The sequence below is a fragment of the Acomys russatus genome, chromosome 8, assembly GCF_903995435.1.
Source record: "Acomys russatus chromosome 8, mAcoRus1.1, whole genome shotgun sequence".
NCBI classification, from domain to species: Eukaryota; Metazoa; Chordata; class Mammalia; order Rodentia; family Muridae; genus Acomys; species Acomys russatus.
Genome location: NC_067144.1, coordinates 32,955,060 through 32,973,099, shown reverse-complemented (window position 1 = coordinate 32,973,099; position 18,040 = coordinate 32,955,060). Strand labels below are relative to the sequence as shown.

Genomic DNA, 18,040 nt, shown 5'->3' with positions numbered 1-18,040 from the left:
TAGAATGAACTCTAAAAGTTTTATTTGAAATTTTGTAGATATCAGGATATGTGTATGTTGAGATCTCTATAGCATATATAAGATTGCAAAGAGATCTGTGACAGTATTGTTTTTATATGAAAGATCTTGATATTTCTCAAGGAGATCCTATATGCATCACTAATTGAAATTATACTTTATATCAACATTTATTTATGAGTATTCTTTTGTTTAATGGATTAATTAATTATTTCATTAAATGCTTCTCCAAAAAAACCAATATGAATTTTAATGGTGGTTCTGTTTGAATCACTATCCGAATTAATTCCTGAAGAGATACAGGTTTTGTCTTCCTTTTATATGAATTGTTCATTTTTTTTTAACTTTATGTACAGCTAGTGGGAATGAAAAGTATTATTGGAAGTAAATCCTACTAATTTCATAAATCCTAAGGCTTGAGGAAAATTCCTGAAGCCTTGTTTTTGTAGCTTAGCATGCTTACACATAGTATTACCTGAGAACTGACAGAGTTGATAGATGGACCAAGAAAAGTTACTCAAATTCAGCCTGGAATGTCTTGAAATCATTTGGTTAAATTCTATCTTTTGTTTGTCTGTTTTTTCAAGACAGAGTTTTTCTATGTAACCCTGGCTGTCCTGGACTCACTTTGTAGACCAGGCTGGCCTTGAACTCACAGAAATCTGCCTGCCTCTGCCTTCTGAATGCTGGGATTAAAGGTGTGCTCCACCACACCCTGCCAATTTTATCTTTTTATGATGTTTTTCTATCTAGTTGCTATTTATTGATATTTAATTTTAAATAGCTTATCTAATTCAAAAGATAAGGTAAGTTTAAGTTTTTCCTAATGGCTTCAATAGTAAATAGTGTCAATAGTTCAGGAAGCCGTTATAGCAACCTTGTCTCTTCTATATATCACCTTTGATACTGTGCTGCCATATGTCCATACTGTTTTGTAAATTTTCTAAAAGTCACTTTTATAGCTGAAGACTTGGGGTCAAGGTGCATTTATTGTTCATTGAGTACTCTGTCGTGATTGGACACTGTGTTCTCTTCAGGGAACCGCAAGTGGGCTGGAATGACAACACCCAAGACTACTGCTAACTTCCACTCGCTTTTATTCTGCTCTGCAACTGAGCTTTGTCTACTGTAGAACAAAAATTGATAACTGTCTTTGCTCTTTAAAAATTCTTGCAATTATTTCATTCTGGTCCTCAGAACAGCTTGAGGGTACCACGGTGCTTGTACTCAGTGAAAACAAAATATTGTATGAAATTGCAGAATTTTCTATACTGTGTTAGACACTGAAGTGTGTATCAGCTTTGTTTGATAGGAGGCTCCTAGTACAACAGAAGGAAATTGGGGCTGGCGGGGCCCGGGGGGGGGGGCGGCAAATTCTGCAGGTAAAATGCTGACCGCATAAGTGAGAAAACTAAGCAAGAATACTTGCCAACTATGGGGATGCACAGACAGGAAAATCCATGGAGTTTGCTGGCTAGCCATTGATTGAGGAAGACAGTTAGCATCAACCTTTGTCCCTTACATGCATGTCCACAGACAGAAGGAAATGCTTTCACATTTGTTCAGATGTGTTCAAACAGTTGTCTGTGCCTGACAATACATTTTAAGGCTTATTTATTTCTCATCATAATTCTATAAAATAGGCATTAATATTAATATTAATGTACAGTGGGAAAATTAGTCCCAGAAAATTTAACTGAGATCAAATTGCTACTAAGTAGAGATGAGATTAAAACCCAGATTCCCAGACGCCGCTTCTAAGTGCAACCTGCTTACTGTTTGACAAAAAAGCAGATTGTAGAGTGTTGAGAAGAGTGTGAACTTTTAATAATATGTCTTCTCACTTTTTTGGTGGGGAGAGGGTTTAAAAACAAAGTTTCTCAGTGTAGCCCTGGCTGTCCTGGAACTTGCTCTGTAGACAAGGCTGGCTTTGAACTCAGAGATCCTCTTTCCTCTGCCTCCCTACTGCTGGGATAAAAGGTGTGCACCCGTATGCTCAGCTCTAATACTATGTTTTTGAAAAAATTCATTGAAATAAAGAAATGCATCTCAACAATTCTCTTTAATGCCGTTTGATACACATCTCATGTTCTTATAAGGGGTATGGCAAATGAGCAGGCTCTTTTTTATTTATACAGCCACTGCCTGCCTTTATAATTTTGTGTTGATTTTCCAAGAAGGATTAAGAGTGTCCACTCACTTCTGAATCTACATGGAGATACGCGGCAGAGTCTAGTAGTGCAATGTAGTGAAGAATTCCTCAAACATTAAGCATGTCTTGTTTCCTTTCAGATATCTTCAAGGACATCCCACCCTGACGCTTCTTCAAAACAGTGTCAAGCATCAGCCTTGTTTCAGTTTGCAGAGGTAAAGCAGATCAGAAATCATGCTTACCTTTGAAAATGCTAGAAAGGAATCTTCATAACATGTTGAGCTTTTTGGCATGTTCTTTCCATAATAACAGAGGATTCATGGGCTTTTGTTGCTATTGGCATAATCATAGTCAACTCAGCTCCAGGTTTCATGACCATTTTATAAGCATTCGCTAGAGCTCACTCACAGCAGGCACTCATCAGTGATTCGTTTATATCATTTTATATTCTTAATTTACTTTAATCTTAAAAACAAAACAAACAAGCAAAACCTCTTCTTTCAACATGAATATCACAGAATTCTAGTTAAGTGTTTCCAGTAGTAAAATAAGATACTGTAATTGATCCACAACCTTCTCAAAGCAAATATAGTGGTGAATATGACTTGTTAAATTGTCACTATGCAACTTTCCACTTGCTGTAGCTGCAAGCCAGTATTTATTAAAGTCTAATCCTTGGCTCTACTCAGGTCAGTTTTTCAGGATCTCCAATTTCGTTGGCTTGTCATTCAGATAGCATGCACCAAACAGTATTTCTAGGTTGATGTCCTTCGTTTGCCGCAACTGTGCTCATCCCTAGAGAGCTACATGACAAACAGTAAGATGGACATAGCTCACAAGTATAGGGGGGAAAATCCTCCCTGCTTTAGGTCCTTGTACTTTTTCCTTTTCATTAATCCCAAGAAAACTGCATATCAGAATCTAAGTAATGTTTTATAGAATTGAACGAAAATGACAGACAAGATGGCTCTGTTTAATATTGATGCTTCGAATTACTTTGATTCATTTGAGTAAGGAGTGCTGCATAAAAGAAATGTAAAATGATATCCTTTTGGCAAGGGAAAACCTAGCATTTTACTTTGAAAATGAGAAAAAATTACTTTTGACGCTTATATTTAAAAAAAAAAAAAAAAGGCAGCTTTTTCACTCTTCGTCCTGGGGCCCTTCTGAGACTCGTAGCACCACCTGGCCTGCTCATGGCAGGCTACTCAGCTATGATAGTTGCTTTAGTTGGCGAGGACTATTGTATAAAACTAGTAACAAATGCAAAATGTTATTTCATGAAGAACAATTTGCTTGACGCGTCTGAACACATTAATATTTCATTATAATTTTCCATTCTGATAAGCAGACTGCTCTTTTCATTGTTTGCTGGAAATAGTTTTCTTTAATATCATTTCCTCATTCTTTTCCAGTTACTGATACCAATTTATTGTTGCTAAATATTTTTCAAGAGTTAAAAAAGAATGCTGGTGTGTTAATTGAATTTATTTTTAATGTTGACATCTAAGCCATTCTAATCCAGTTTTTTTTTTGAAGCAATTTTGTACAAGATAGAATTTATTTGTTGTAAAGTCTTCACCCTGTACCATAAATTAAAAAGGTGTGGTATCTCATATTTGATATACCTGATATTTATATATTAATTACCAAAATTCATCAATTTACTATAAAATGTCAATGTGGAATATCTTGGCCAATGTGTGTACCTAACAGAATGATTAAGTGGTACTTAAAAGATACTATCATCAGATGATAGCGGCCCCTGAAGAACTGGAAAAGGGTTGAAGGGCCAAATTGATGGTGTAAGGTCCTCTGTCCTGTGATTCTGCGGAATGAGATCAGTGAAACTCCTAAGGGAAATAATTTGTGTTAAGTGCACTCCCCATCAAGTGACAAAATTTGGTCCTTGCCTCTCAGTTGTACTGTTTTTTCCGCATAGGGACAAAATCTTCCTAGACAGTTTTCAGGGAAACATCCACAGATGTCACAGTAGTGCTTAGTAGCAGTCATCCCCAAAGTTTTTTGGTTGACACAAAGCATCTGTGGGATCTGGGGAAACTTAAGATTGTTAATTTGAAAATTCAATGGAAGCTGTTTCAAGGGATTGTAGGGTAAGTCATGCATGATGTCTAACCCAGACTGGATAATGTAAGCAAATACAACTTGTGCTATGCCCAAAAATCTGATGTGGTCTTCTCCTCTCTACAAGCCTATGGGAACTGTTGTTCTTCTATTTTGCATGGGATGGTGATGCAAGCCTTTTTAATGTCTGAGTAAATCAAACCAAGGGTGGCACTTATTTGTTACATCTGCTTTACATAAGAGAACTCTGTGCTTCTTTAGAGATTCATAACTTGTCTCGATCTTTTCCTTGGGATGGATAAGAGCATTAAGTTTCAAGAAAGTATTTTACCGTATGACCATATTGTCATCCTAATTGTGGGCCAGCTTACATAAGGCTGACAAGTTAACTAAATAAACAAGAAAAATTGTCTGCCAAAGTCTACGATGAGCACATATATGGTAGTAGAAGTAAAGTAACCTGTTATCACTATGATGATATACTCCCCTGATTTTTATGATTATTTCACAAAACAACATCACCTTTCAGAAAGTACCGTCTTAATTAGTTTGTAGTATAAAGGTTTGCACACTTTATAATATGTCAGTGTCTCCCATAAGGGTCTGTTCAGAGTCCTGTGCTCTCCTTCCAGGACTTCTGATTCTACCCAGCCGAGATTAAGCCTGAGAGTTTACATCTGCAGCAGGTTCTTTTAGGGAGCCACACCTTAAGGCTGCTGTTCTCCAGTTGCTGCTAACTCACGTATTATTGTTAGTGCTAATGTCGTTTTTTTCATAGAGGGTAGAAACAGAGGAAGGAAATAAATGTTTGATTGAAAATTACTATTTTACACCCCATCTGTTTTCTGAGGGGTTCTTGGTCCTATTATTACTTACTTAAGGGAGTCAGTGTTTACATATTTAGGAAACATTTCACTCTGTAAAAGTGCTTAGTTTTGAAATATTTATAAGATAGACATGTGAAGTATTCCTAGAACGCATTCTTGCTAACTTCTTTGGAGACATTGGGCCATGTGTTCTCTTAGAAATGAGTTACTTATTCTAAGTAATTATCAAAGGAAATGCACTTATTAAAGGCTCTGGCCATTTTCTTAAGTTGAAGATGGTTTTTCTTTTTTCTTTCATAGCTAGTTCTAGGCTCCTGCCGTGAAAGCTAAGGAGGAGTTTCTATTTACTTTTCTTTTTAACCAACTTTGATCATCTTAAAAGCCTATTGAAATTAACCTACATGAAACCATAGCTCAGTAAAGTAGTTTTTCTATAGGTTCCTTATGGATGTTTATATTAAAGAAGATAGAATAATGTTCCTGCTTTATAAGGTCTAGAAAGAAAGAGAGTACAGAGATCGCCTGCCCTTATGTCAGTCACCCTCCTTTCGTTTTGATGCTCATATTTCATCTAGATTCATCTTCACCCATCCTATGCACCATCACTCTCTGATCCTAAGCTCTCATATATTCAGTTGGTCAAAATGAGTTTTCTATCTGCATTGTTGTTCACAGGTAGAGAGGCACACCACTTGCTATAGGTCTAGTTCCTGAAGATCGATGGCAGCATATAATGCTAGAAGGGAGCTTTGTTTTCTATTATTTAATAGGTCTAAAATACTCGGCCAAATAACACATTCCCTCTCTGATGTGTGGCTAGCTCTTAAACCTAGTGTATATCCTTCATTGAAAAATAACATACTTACTAGAAAGACATGCCTAATTTATATGATTTAGACAAATAGATTTGGACATTAAACCTTGCCTTAGAAGATATTTACTTTGCCAGTATAAGTAGAACCATAATATACTAAATTTAAGGTTTTGTTGCAATAGGATAGAAGCAATTGGTACAAATTTAAGGCATTCACTTTCATGATGGAATACTTAATATGTTACAGAATATTGCATTCCATAAAAATACTGTATACTTCACCAAAACTAGTCACAGAACATAGTATGTGTTTTATTGGAAGCATTAACATTTCTTTCAAAGTAAGCAATGCCAGCTAGCCTCAAATGTCCATTTTCCCTTTGATTTATTTATTTGTGCAGTAGTTACTAGTCATTTTCTTCCATACTACTGTCTATAATGCCTTATAATTACAAAAGATTTCATCATCACCTAATTGGACTCTGATCTTTACTACCTATTTCCCATGTACACTCATGCACCTCAAGGAGACATGAAAGTGATAACTTTTCTTAGCATTTTTTTCTGTCTCAGATACTATTTCATCTACCCTCTTACTAACCTTTATGAATGGATACAGTCTTATCTAAATATTACATAATAGAAAAACAGTAGAATTAACATTTTGGCAAGTACCATATATAACAAGAAAACAAAATTCATGGCTATGAGCATACTGTACAATACTATAGTCTCTATCTACCAGTGTAGTAATCACACACTGATGAGTGGGAACCAATTTAGGCCAGTCATTGGGAAACAGACATTAAAAATATTGTTCTTACTTAAAAGGAAGCATGTCCCTTACATTGGAAAGTTTTTTTGCAGGAATGAACAGTAACAAAATGACAGATTAACATTTATGTGACTTAGTCTTGAAATTGAAGCCATCATCACAGATGAAATTACTAAAAGAAAATGTGTGATATAAAAAGCGAGTAGGCCCTAAAAGAAAACTCTGAAGAAAGCTTGTATTTATAGGATCACTGTAGAAGAAAGATGCCACAGAAAAGATTAGCAAAAAATGGTCTTGGAGGTAAATCTCCAGGAATCGAAGCCTGGGAGGAGTTTCCCAACAGAGAGATCAGCAATGTCAAATGCTGCAGAGAAATCTAGAGAAAGACTGAGCCATCTAAATTATATGTCCAGTCTTCAACCAACCTCTGATAAAATATCTACACTTCAAAAAATATTGTAAAAGACATGTTTAGAGAAATCATCCCATAAAAATTTTATCAGGAGAATTTGAACCTCTCACACACATACACTTTTAGAAATCAGGCTTTTAAACAGCCTTGAATATTTTAAATAGTGTCTTGTAGCCGTGAATAGGTAAACACCTCAGAGATTAAAAAAAGGGGGGGCAAGCTGTTCCATTGTGTAAGAAACCACCTCAACAGTGCATTCTCAGAGGGCAGAGAACTCTTAGTGTAAACTGTGCTGCATGAGGCACCAGATACAACGGAGATGAAGTGCAGTCAAGTAACAGCGATTGTGGAACAAAAAGAACAGCAGAGGGAGCTGAAGGAAGAAGTACAGCGATGGACCTGTGTGCCGCAGTGCTTCCCAGCATGCATTCTTACAGTAATGCTTGCTTATGCAATGAAGTTGACAGTCTACAAATTATGAAAGTTAATACATTGTATCCTGACATTTCCTCTCTAAACTGCTCGATTTCATTGTGTCACCAATTTTGGAATGGTACTAAAAGTGTTTACATTTGTTACTGATTACAATAGATTGTAACTATTGATTTTTGTACCATCTATTGAGAGGAATATGGCGTCAGAACCCTGCTAAGTCCCTAACATGAACTCTAATCTCCACAGTGCAATGCTGGGTAGGCTTTCTTGTATTTTAAATAAATGAGGCTCAGTGTCCTGGTTATTTGCTTAAGTCTACATAGCAGAAAGTAATGAAGGCATGGCTCCTACATTATATAACCTTGGTTCCAGAGCCTGACATTTATGTTCAGCACTTCATTCTTTAAGTTCCTAAGAGTCGATGATAATAATGTTTGCTTTCTCTTAGTCTAGTGATAGGTGAACGATTAAACTCAACCTGTCCTGAAATAGTTAAGAAGTGGTGTGCATCATGAAAATTTTGATAGCTGGATATATTCCAGACTTCAGAAAGATTGAGCTCCTAAGTTACCTTCAGTATGTGATTAGAATGGCCATACAATCTATTAAAAGTAAACCTGTGAGTACCCATGCATGCCATCTGTCCCAGGGCTGGCACTCCTTAGACTCACCTGTAGTCATTAGATCACCTATGTCACTGCAAGTTATTGCCTTCTAAGTAAAACTGATGAAGCTTTGTGCACACTGAGGAAGAACGCAGAATCATAGAAACCGCAGAAATGGAGAATGCTTAGACCTTAGATGCTTAGCTACCTGCTCTGATGATGACTTCCCCAGGGGAAGTCATGTTCATGTCCTTCTGTGTGTATCTTCTTCTCAACTCCTACTGAGGCTAACAATTGAAAACGAAGTTTTCATATGAAAGAGTAGTGTTGCTCATTCATAATATTATTCAGACACTGCTTAGCAAAATGTGCCAACATGTATACAGTCAGTATAATGTCATGAGTGCTAATGTACCCAGCATAATGAAGGCAGGTTCTTAACTGTACCCCATAAGTTTGAGGTCTATTAGTCGTAGTTCACGCATGGTCTCTGAGGGGCAGTCAGTATTTTACATAAAATTCTTAGCCTCCTCAAACTCCTGTCATATTGCCTCCCACATTAATAATGAGTTCTTTCCACAGAAATCCCAAACATTTCCTTAAAAACTAATTGATCAGTAAAGGCAAAATAATTCCATATATCTCTGTTTAGCAAACTGATGAGTTAGTTCTTAAGTAGAAAGCAACGTGCATATCATGCTAAAGTTAAATTTAGAGTTGGGAATATGAAAGATAATATGCTTGTCATTATATAGCTACCAAAGCTGCACCTATTTTTGAGCAGTACAAATGCGTCTCAAAATGATCGTTCCATATTTGATCTAGTTAAAGCAGTTTGGTAGTTGGAAGCAATGTTAGACCTATAAACTTGAGAAATTTTCTAAATATGTGGGTAGGAAACCAAAGGATCTGGCATCAAAACTAATACTGTTTGTGTGGCTTGTTTTCTGTGTAGATCTCTTCGAGCACGTCTCAGTTGGGTGATGCTGAGCCTGTGAAACGCTGTGGAAATTCTGCACTCTTCCAACTGGCAGAGGCAAGTCATGAGAAGTTAAGATCTGCAGATGTGGAAATCACAAAATAATGACAATAATATTTCTTAAGCTGTTCTGTCTCACCCGTGACCACGGGCCTGCCATTTCTAGTTTTCAACAGTGAGAGGGCTGCCTTTCTCTTACAGTGAAGATGCTGCTACTGAGCGTCATTAAGCACAGATAAAGATTACCCAGGAATGTCACAAAATAAGCCCAGCCTGAACACCAAAAATAACTTATTTTTTTTCTTCTTTGATTTTCTTAAGCCACCTCTAAATCTCTAAAGTGCACCGTCTTTAGTCGGCATGATTTGTATGTGTGAGTGTGTGTGTGTGTGTGTGTGTGTGTGTGTGTATGAAACATTCAGGTGACACATTCTAATATCTGATTTTAGAGTATCGCTGGCACATTTGATGTGACATGCTACCATTACTCCACTAGCAAAGGAGAAGGCATGCGGAAGTTGCAGCATTTCTACCATGCTGCGACCATTCTGTCTAAAGGGGGTACGTGGGAGGATTTCACCAACACCAGTATCCTCTCAATATGAAGTAGAGGATGAGAAACCCTGATAACTAAACTTTTTCTTTTCCTTCTCTCTCCTTCCAGTGTGTTCCCTCTGAGTTCTTTTGTGAGTGGCATGGTTCCTTTATTAATTCTTGTTAGCTTACTGAGCTTAATGTTATTACCCATCATTTTATCATAAAAGTCTGAGTTTGAAATCTTGTAAATTGCTATCTTTAAATTGGGATTATAAAGCCAAGTACAAATCAGGAATACAAGGCCCAGAAACAGTAGCAGATACAAACACTAGGACAAAACTAATCTATTGTATCAGATGCCAGGCTTAACATGGTTCTTGGGCAAAACAAATTCAGACACAAAGTGAGGGACTGTGAAGACCAGAAAGCTCAGCAGGCAGTGGGGACTGGTTCTAGAAGGCACTTCAGGCTTAGTCAGGGTCTCGATCAGAAGTAGCCAATAACAAAAGCACCTCTGCAGTTAACCCTGCAGACAGACCTCAGTTAGCAGACAGATTGTGAGGTCATGGATTTTCTAGACTCTAGATTGTCAAAACAGCTTATTTGAAATGAACATTTCTCTTGAATAATATGGATGTATGAGCCATCTGCCTTTTCTGGTTATTTAATTTCTCTGTGGGTACACACATATATAAAACTATGATGTATTAAACAACACCAAAATATAAAACAAACTAACTTTCTATGTAACATTTATCTTTATTAAGCTGTTTTTGATGGTAACACATGAACCTTTCCGGATGCTTTGCTGTACAGGGTGCTAAAGAGGCGAATCGGCTTTGTCATTTTCTTTCAGTCATAAAAAGGATTTCTTATTAAATCAGAGCTCATTAAAAAAAGCATTCTTCTAATTTGTAGGGATGCATCCCAAATATGAAACAGATGCTATGGTTTAACAGATGCTTGAATGCTAGTATCATAATTTAAAGGGGTAAAATTGCTGAAATAAGGCTGTTTTAGTTACAGAAAATCAACTTTGCAACATTCGAGTAAAAATGTGTGGTTCTGATGAAGCTGGGTTGCTGAAAAATCGTTTGCCAATATCTTTATTATTATTTGTGCCATGTGAATCTGATGCCATAACATGAATAGTGTGTTTTTTAAGAACATTCCAGTGGCTAAGCAAGTGTCAAATGGGGAGTGGATGAACCAGCATGGCTAGTGATCACCAGAAAATTAATGCTGTCTTTAATTTTGCATCCCGTTTGTAACTCATAGTCTTTTTTTTTTTTCCTTCAACAAATTATGTATACTTGTTTCTGGTCCCTCTAAAAAGTAGCTATAGAGACAGACTTAAACTTACATATTCCAAAGGGACAACCATCAAGAATTAGTTCCAATTTAGTCTCTATCCTTTTCCTTCAGCTACCTTCAATACCCTAACAGGCCTTCCATCACTGCCTCAACCCTCAAACCATCCTAGCAGGTGATATGTGGGATACCTTGTCTTTTTTCTCCCTGAAGATAGAAGTATTCTCCATTCTGTCCTGCAGTCTGTCAGGAAAAGAGAAGTCAGCTCTACTGTGAGAGAGTAAGAACAGACATGCACGCAGCATATTCTCATGGCTCGGTGAGGAACAAGAAATGTTCTAGCTGTAAATGTATTGCAACATCCTTTACTTACCTGACCACGCACAAGCAGAACAAGGGAGCTGGCAACAGGAAGACTTGGAGAGGCTTTCTCTATTCTTAGTTTCGACATTGGAACACTTACGCATATTTCCCAAAGGTAAAGTAAATAAATAGAAAGTAGATTAGTTTGATCAAGCAGGAGGCCACTGGACACTAACGAGGAAGGACTAGCAGACAGCCGACCTGCGGCAGTCATGTCAGAGAAAATACGATGGAACTGCCTTTGCTCAAGAGGCTCTCAAATACTGTGAGAGGCTGGAGTGACAGTCACCTACCTCGATTGTACCCATACAGCTGTCTTGGTCAAAATACTTATCAATGTGACTTGGGTCAACTCCCTTCCTTATCCTAGAGGATCCAGTTCCAGCCCTGATCCCTTCTGATCACTGACACCCCCACCTGTTCAGTATTGTGAATATCACCGTGCCTGGGTCATCTCTTAAGAACGTCTGTGAGACATAGCAGCAACCAGCGAATACAGAAAGGATAAGTGTATCAGCATATATTAGTTACCTATTTGACACCACAACAGAATACTTGAGAGTCAACTTAGGGAAGGAGGGTTTATTTTGTCATGGACAAGCAGACCAGGTATGGTGGCTAGGCATGGGAGACACATACAGCCTGTCTTGTTACTGGGTGAAATGTAAGGTTGGCTTAGAACCCTCACAGACTCACAGTTAGAACCTCCAACAGCACTACCTCCAGCCAGATCCCACCACCTAAGCATGCAAACCACAACAGGTGCTTCTCCCTCTGTCCTGAGAAACAAGGCTCAAAGCTAAGCCCTGCCTCTTCTATAGAGGCATTCCTTGGGCCAGAATGGAAAGAGAAATAGATGAGCAAATCTCCCAAAGTTAGACTTATTGCTTAGAAGAAATACGGTCTTGGGCCTGGGTAGAGATGTGTGGTGGTTTCAGTGGGAATGGCCTCCATTGACTCGTGTTTGAATGCTTGGTCCATAAGAAGTGGCACTACTAGAGGCGTGACCTTGTTGGACTATAGGTGCTGCCACACCTGGTTTTTACATAAGTGCTGCTGGTATGTCTGAAAGTGACCTGGAAATCCTAGGCCTTGTTCCATATATTTGAAAACACTCTATCCAGCCAGGAAGGGGGCTTTCTGCTGAGATCAGAAAATTGAGAATATGACAGTGCTCTTTGTTCCAGCCTCCACGAGGCTCATACTGTTCAGTTAATCAGTTCCTTATGCTGGCAAGTGCTGAAATGCATTGTTTCCAGTCATTTTGAGATTAATTAGGGTAATCATCTACAGAGCACCTCAGCATCCTCCCTGGGATGACAGTTCCAAGGATGCTCTGCAGAGAATCAGAGATAGCTTTATGTGCACTTTCTTAAAAATTTTATGGTTAAATATCTGTAGCACCCACACTGTCTGGTTAACAAGCAGAACAGTTAATCACTAAGTGTAATAGACAAGGGTGTGTGAGTAATAGTGGGGCTGCTGAAGTTAGTTACAGTCCTGGGTACACATCTTTAGTACAATGAGAACTAAAAACCTATAAGCCACCTGAGATCAGAGGTGTAGGAATGCTTTGCTTTCCTGTAAGAAACCTCAGAGAGTGACAGAGGCTGAGCCTATCTCTAAAAATCACTGGTGTTCTGGCAATTTTTATGAAATACTTTAAATGTTTGCTAAAATGGTAGATTCCTTTCTACTAGTGAATTTTGTTTAACTTGGGGTAATAAATAAGGAGGAGTGCCATTTATAATCTACTGTGTGATAAGCACAGTCTTGAGTACTTCGCATGCATTGATTTAATTCTCACAACTATGCTCTGAGGCAGGTACTGTTGTCATTTCTACTTTTCTATTAGGAAACCAAAAGAATGTTAGGAAAGTGCGTGGTAGCTTGCTTAAGGTCATTTAGACTGTAAGTATCAGAGTCTAGGTAAGAGTCTAGATAGTCTGTCTCCCTGAACTGTGCTCTTAACATAGGTTTTTCAGTCTTAAGACAAGTATAAAACACTGTCTGAGAAGCTTGTCATAGGTAAGTGCACCCTTTTAAGTCTTATGGAAGACAGTTTACTTCTACCCATATATGTATGGCTGGCTGAAGTAACATGTTCAGGGATGCTGTCAAAGAAATGGAGCTTAGGTTTCCTTTTTAGAAAATCTTGCATCCTTGAGAAACTGGCAAGTTCTGTGCCACCCTCTCTGTGAGTATGCCTCTGTAGATATTAGCAAGTCCTGCCCTAAAGGGGCTTTCTCTTTAGTTCCATGAAGATCCTATTAAAAGAGAAGAAAGGAAGGCAGAGTGGCACACTGTCTATTATATTCTTCTTTATCTCAGTTTATCAACCTTGTTACATGTCTGTTAGAAGCTGAAGAAACAGGATGTTGTATTTATTCCCCCAGATAAACCTGATAGAAAATAGAAAATCTGTGGGTCTAGAGGTTTCAAGAGGATTGGAAAGGTTGTCACTAACTATATATATATTAAATAAGGGTGTAAGACACTTCAGCATCTTAATCTTCCTTATATTCTTATGGCTATAATAATGTTTAAATCAGCCAGGCGTGGTGGCGCACGCCTTTCATCCCAGCAGTCGGGAGGCAGAGATAGGCGGACTGCTGTGAGTTCGAGGCCACCCTGGTCTACAAACTGAGTCTAGGATAGCCAGGGCCACACAGAGAAATCCTGTCTCGAAAATCAAAAAAAAAAAAAAAAAAAAAAAAGAGAAAAAAATTAATAATGTATAAATCAAGTAAAATGTAGGTAAAGATAAATTTATTGTAGTATCAGTAAAAAAAATCAAATCATTTATAAAATTATACATTAAAATGACAAGATTTATAAACAATATTGAAAAACGTAGGAAACTCCATAACCTTGCTTAGCTGTTCTCCCCCCAATCCTAACACATCTCATTACTGTCAGTGATTAGAGGTACTTGACTGAAGTATGACTGTATTTGTCTTCTGGTGTAACCTAAGTGTCTTACACTCCCAACCACTTAGAACATAAAGCTGCACAGCCGAATTTCTAATTATAAACTTAAAAGTTTTACAAAGGGAACCTTTTATTTAATATTGGTGTTTCTTATCTTTTGATTTAAGTCTCTGGTCATTTAAACACCACCTAAAACTTTTCTTCCAACTCCAAGTTGCACCAGTGTATTTTGGGTGGAGCTGAAACATAAAAATGTTTTTAATAAATGCTATTAACAACTCCAAGGAAGACATCAGATGATTATATGGCACCACAACAACTCCTACCCATCCAGAATCCACAAGGTCCAAGGCACTAGTCAGTGAAGAAAATAGTTATCAGTTCACTTGGCCCAGTGTTTTCAGCAGCCAAAGGTAAACGTGGTTCACATGCCGAGATCTCAGTACTCAGAGCTAGATAGTCCACTGTACTGGAACCATTTATCCTGTACAGTGGAGAGTCTGATTTTCTCAGCAGCAATGCTATTGTTGTTCTCAAGAACTGTCAACTGTGTGTATTTTTATGGTTTAAAAAAAAAAAACATTCTGGTTTTAATTAATTACAAAGAAATGCACATCTCAGAAAGTGCTGCTAACTGCCATCTTAGGGTTATAGCTACACTGTTTCGGGAGATAATAGGCCACTATGAAATGATTGTAAATATCCCTTGGTTGCAAAACATTTGTTTCGTACTAAAAAGCAGAAATTTCAAATAAAAACTGATCAGTGTCAGGTTTTTTTGAACATTGCCTTTTTTTTTTTTTTTTTTAACTCAGCTGGCTCCCTGATAGTCAACAGTAAAAGACAAAGTCTAAGTAAAATGCTGTAGCCTGCCTTGAAGCTGTTTACTGAGGCTTACACCAGCCAAGACACTGCTGCTCTGTTGTTCCCTCTAAGGATTTGTTAGTTGTCACTCCCCATTTCATTGTCTTTTAAGGCAGAACAAGAATTGGATCACTATCCTAATGTTTGTTAAAAGAAGTACATTTATCCTGTCTCTGATTCAGAGATAAAAATTTGATGTAGCATACGTTTATTAGCCTCTTAAAACCAGTCCTCCAGCACAACAGACCCCAAGCCTAAAACGTGCTCTTACCTGGACTTTAAGAAATAAAGAGGCTTTCCTGAACCCAGAAACATGAAATACAATCTCTTTGTTGCATATTTTAGCCCCTTACACGTTGATACTTAGTTTTTCTTTAGCATCTTGAAGAAGACGATGACCTGTACAATGGTCCAGTACATTGTCTGTGAGGCTCTGACTCAGTAGCTCAGCTCTTTCTTTCCTTTGAGGAAATATTTGCAATTAATTCTCACTCATACCCAGGGGGGTACAACTAAGAACACTATGGTTGTCAGCTGAGGCCTAGCAGTAGCATGCTTATAATTAGCATTGTTTTTAGAGGCTCATAAAATAGCTTTTCCCTCGTTTGAATCAGAATGCACTTTAGACTCATGAATTACCTAAGGACTACCTAAGGCATTCAGTTTTAACACAATTATCTGTTGAAAACCTTCTTTAAACCTTTACAAAGATACGAGCATATTCTTGGAGGAGAGTACAAAGTGAGCAGCATGCGTCCTATGCCCATTGAGTTATAGCTGCTGAAAAATAGAGTAGGACCTGAGAGAGCTGACAATAACTATCAAATATTTATGTCTGTCTTTGACTTAAAACATTAACATTTTTAACTTCTTTGAATGCTGCCCTGGGGATTCCATCACTGGAAGGTGCCCTGATGGTTTTCTGTTCTCAGTTTGAAAGAAAGTTAGTGCTCAATTTAAATTAATAATAGAAGGATAAATTGTCATTTACCATGTCAGGCACTATTTCAAGGTCTGATTCACAACCAGCTATCTATTAAAGGGCATCTTGACTAAATTAATAATAGTCATTAATTCTATATTTCCTACAGTGCGTTTTTGTCCTCTTGAGCTCACTTTGCTTTATGCTCTCTTTATGCCTGGTGTGCAACTGACTGCATGCGTGTCCATACATGTGTGTATAATGTAGTTTGTGTGATCATTCCTAAACTCCATTGATTGTGGATACACCCAAAGTAGATGTAAGTAGTCATACTAATGTGCAAAAGTAAGCTGGGCACTGGAATGGAAGCTCAGCAGCTTAGAGCCAAGCTGCTCTTGTGAGGACCTGGGTTCAGGTCCCAGCGCCCATTTGATGACCCACAGCCATCTGTAACTTCACTCACTCTTTTTCTGGTCTCTTTGGGCACTAGGTACACATATGGTACAGAGATGTACACACAGGCATACACATAAAAATAAATCTTTTTTTTAAGTTAAATTAATGTTTTCCTGGGGAGGTTCAGTACACACATCTACTCACTCCAGAGAGTGAGCCCACAACAAACCAAAGTATGAACACGACCAAAGTCCAACTTAGTGAACCAATGAGTTTTATTGGGGTTTCTTAGAAGAATATGGGTGAGAGGATACTTATAGAAGCAGAAATGACTCAAAAGACAGCTGCATCACCAAAGCCCACCCAACCCAGGGACACCTGAAGCATAGTGCACATCCTGCAGGCAGCTCATCAGGATGGAAAATGTCCTTTCAAAGTGCCTCAGTTGCTCTAAACCCTTCCAGGAAGCTCTGCTGATCTCTCTCACCTTTGCAGCTTGTCATGTCCAATAGTAACTAACTCTCAGCAGACTTTATTGTTTACTCTGTGAAGGTGGAACCGAGTGAATCCAGTCAGTTTCACAATCTTCCTGAAGTTATTTTGAGTTGTTTACCTTCTGTCTTAAGGAGCTTCCTTGCAGTATGCAGTGCTTCAATTCAAACTCAGAGAAAACTACTACACAACTGATCATAGTTACATATTTTTTAGAATTTTCTGAAACTAGATTAAGATATTCTTGAACCCAATTTTATGTGTAGCTTTTGTTTCTGCCCCCAGAGAATTACTGAACCCTAAACTTAAATGAGAACAAAGCAGTTAGCAAATCATGACTATGGCATATTGCTTGTGATACCGATATGACTACCATTACTTGAAGTAATTAGAAGCATCATTATCCTAGCATATGTTCTGTGTGGCATATGACTCCAGAGGTATATTACCACAGTACATAATTTGCACTCTGTTCTAGGTGCCATGTTAAGCTCTGTATGTTTCGAAGGCAAGAAATATTAGTATCTATGTGGTAAGGCTTAGGAACCTGAGGCACAGAATGTTTTAAGGAAGTCCTGTGAATAATCTCACACAGCAGGGTTCCCTCCTTCATCAACATATCCAGTCAGTAGCAAAGCCCATGGGCAGTCCTGTAGTCTGGCCCCAGAATCAGCACTATGAAATTACCCCCTCAGGATAGGACTTGCTTGACCCCAAGAGTACACACATCTTAATAAAGTCACTATATCCACACCTGTCCCCAGGTTCTGTTTATGTCAAATGGAAATACCTGGGATTACAAAGGAAATAAATAGTAAAAACCGACAAATAATGGACTTGAGTGGGTTTTATATAATGGACAGGAAATATAAGTACTTAAAAGAGAAATATAGTAGGATGAGGATATGTTAGAGTCTGTATATCTATTTTTAATTTATTTCAACTAAAGAAATTTGTTTTATGTTCTAGTCCATTGATCCACCATTCTGTTTCTGTGCCAGTACCATGCAGTTTTTAATACTGTTGAGATCAGGGATAGAGATACCTCTAGAAGATCTCTTCTTGTACAGGATTGTCTATCTATTCTAGGGTTTTTGTTTGTTTCTTTGTTTTTCCATATGA

The 18,040-nt window shown here is 37.9% G+C and overlaps 1 protein-coding gene across 1 annotated transcript in view; it reads left to right on the top strand.

Annotated features, from left to right (window-relative positions):
• The window catches only part of Bbx (BBX high mobility group box domain containing), a 239,573-nt gene that overhangs the window by 183,343 nt on the left and 38,190 nt on the right, over positions 1 to 18,040 (top strand). The window contains exons 9-10 of the mRNA XM_051150036.1: positions 2,311 to 2,385; positions 9,079 to 9,159. Of these exons, the coding sequence (XP_051005993.1) occupies positions 2,311 to 2,385; positions 9,079 to 9,159 (156 nt within the window). The remainder of the gene's footprint in view (positions 1 to 2,310; positions 2,386 to 9,078; positions 9,160 to 18,040) is intronic.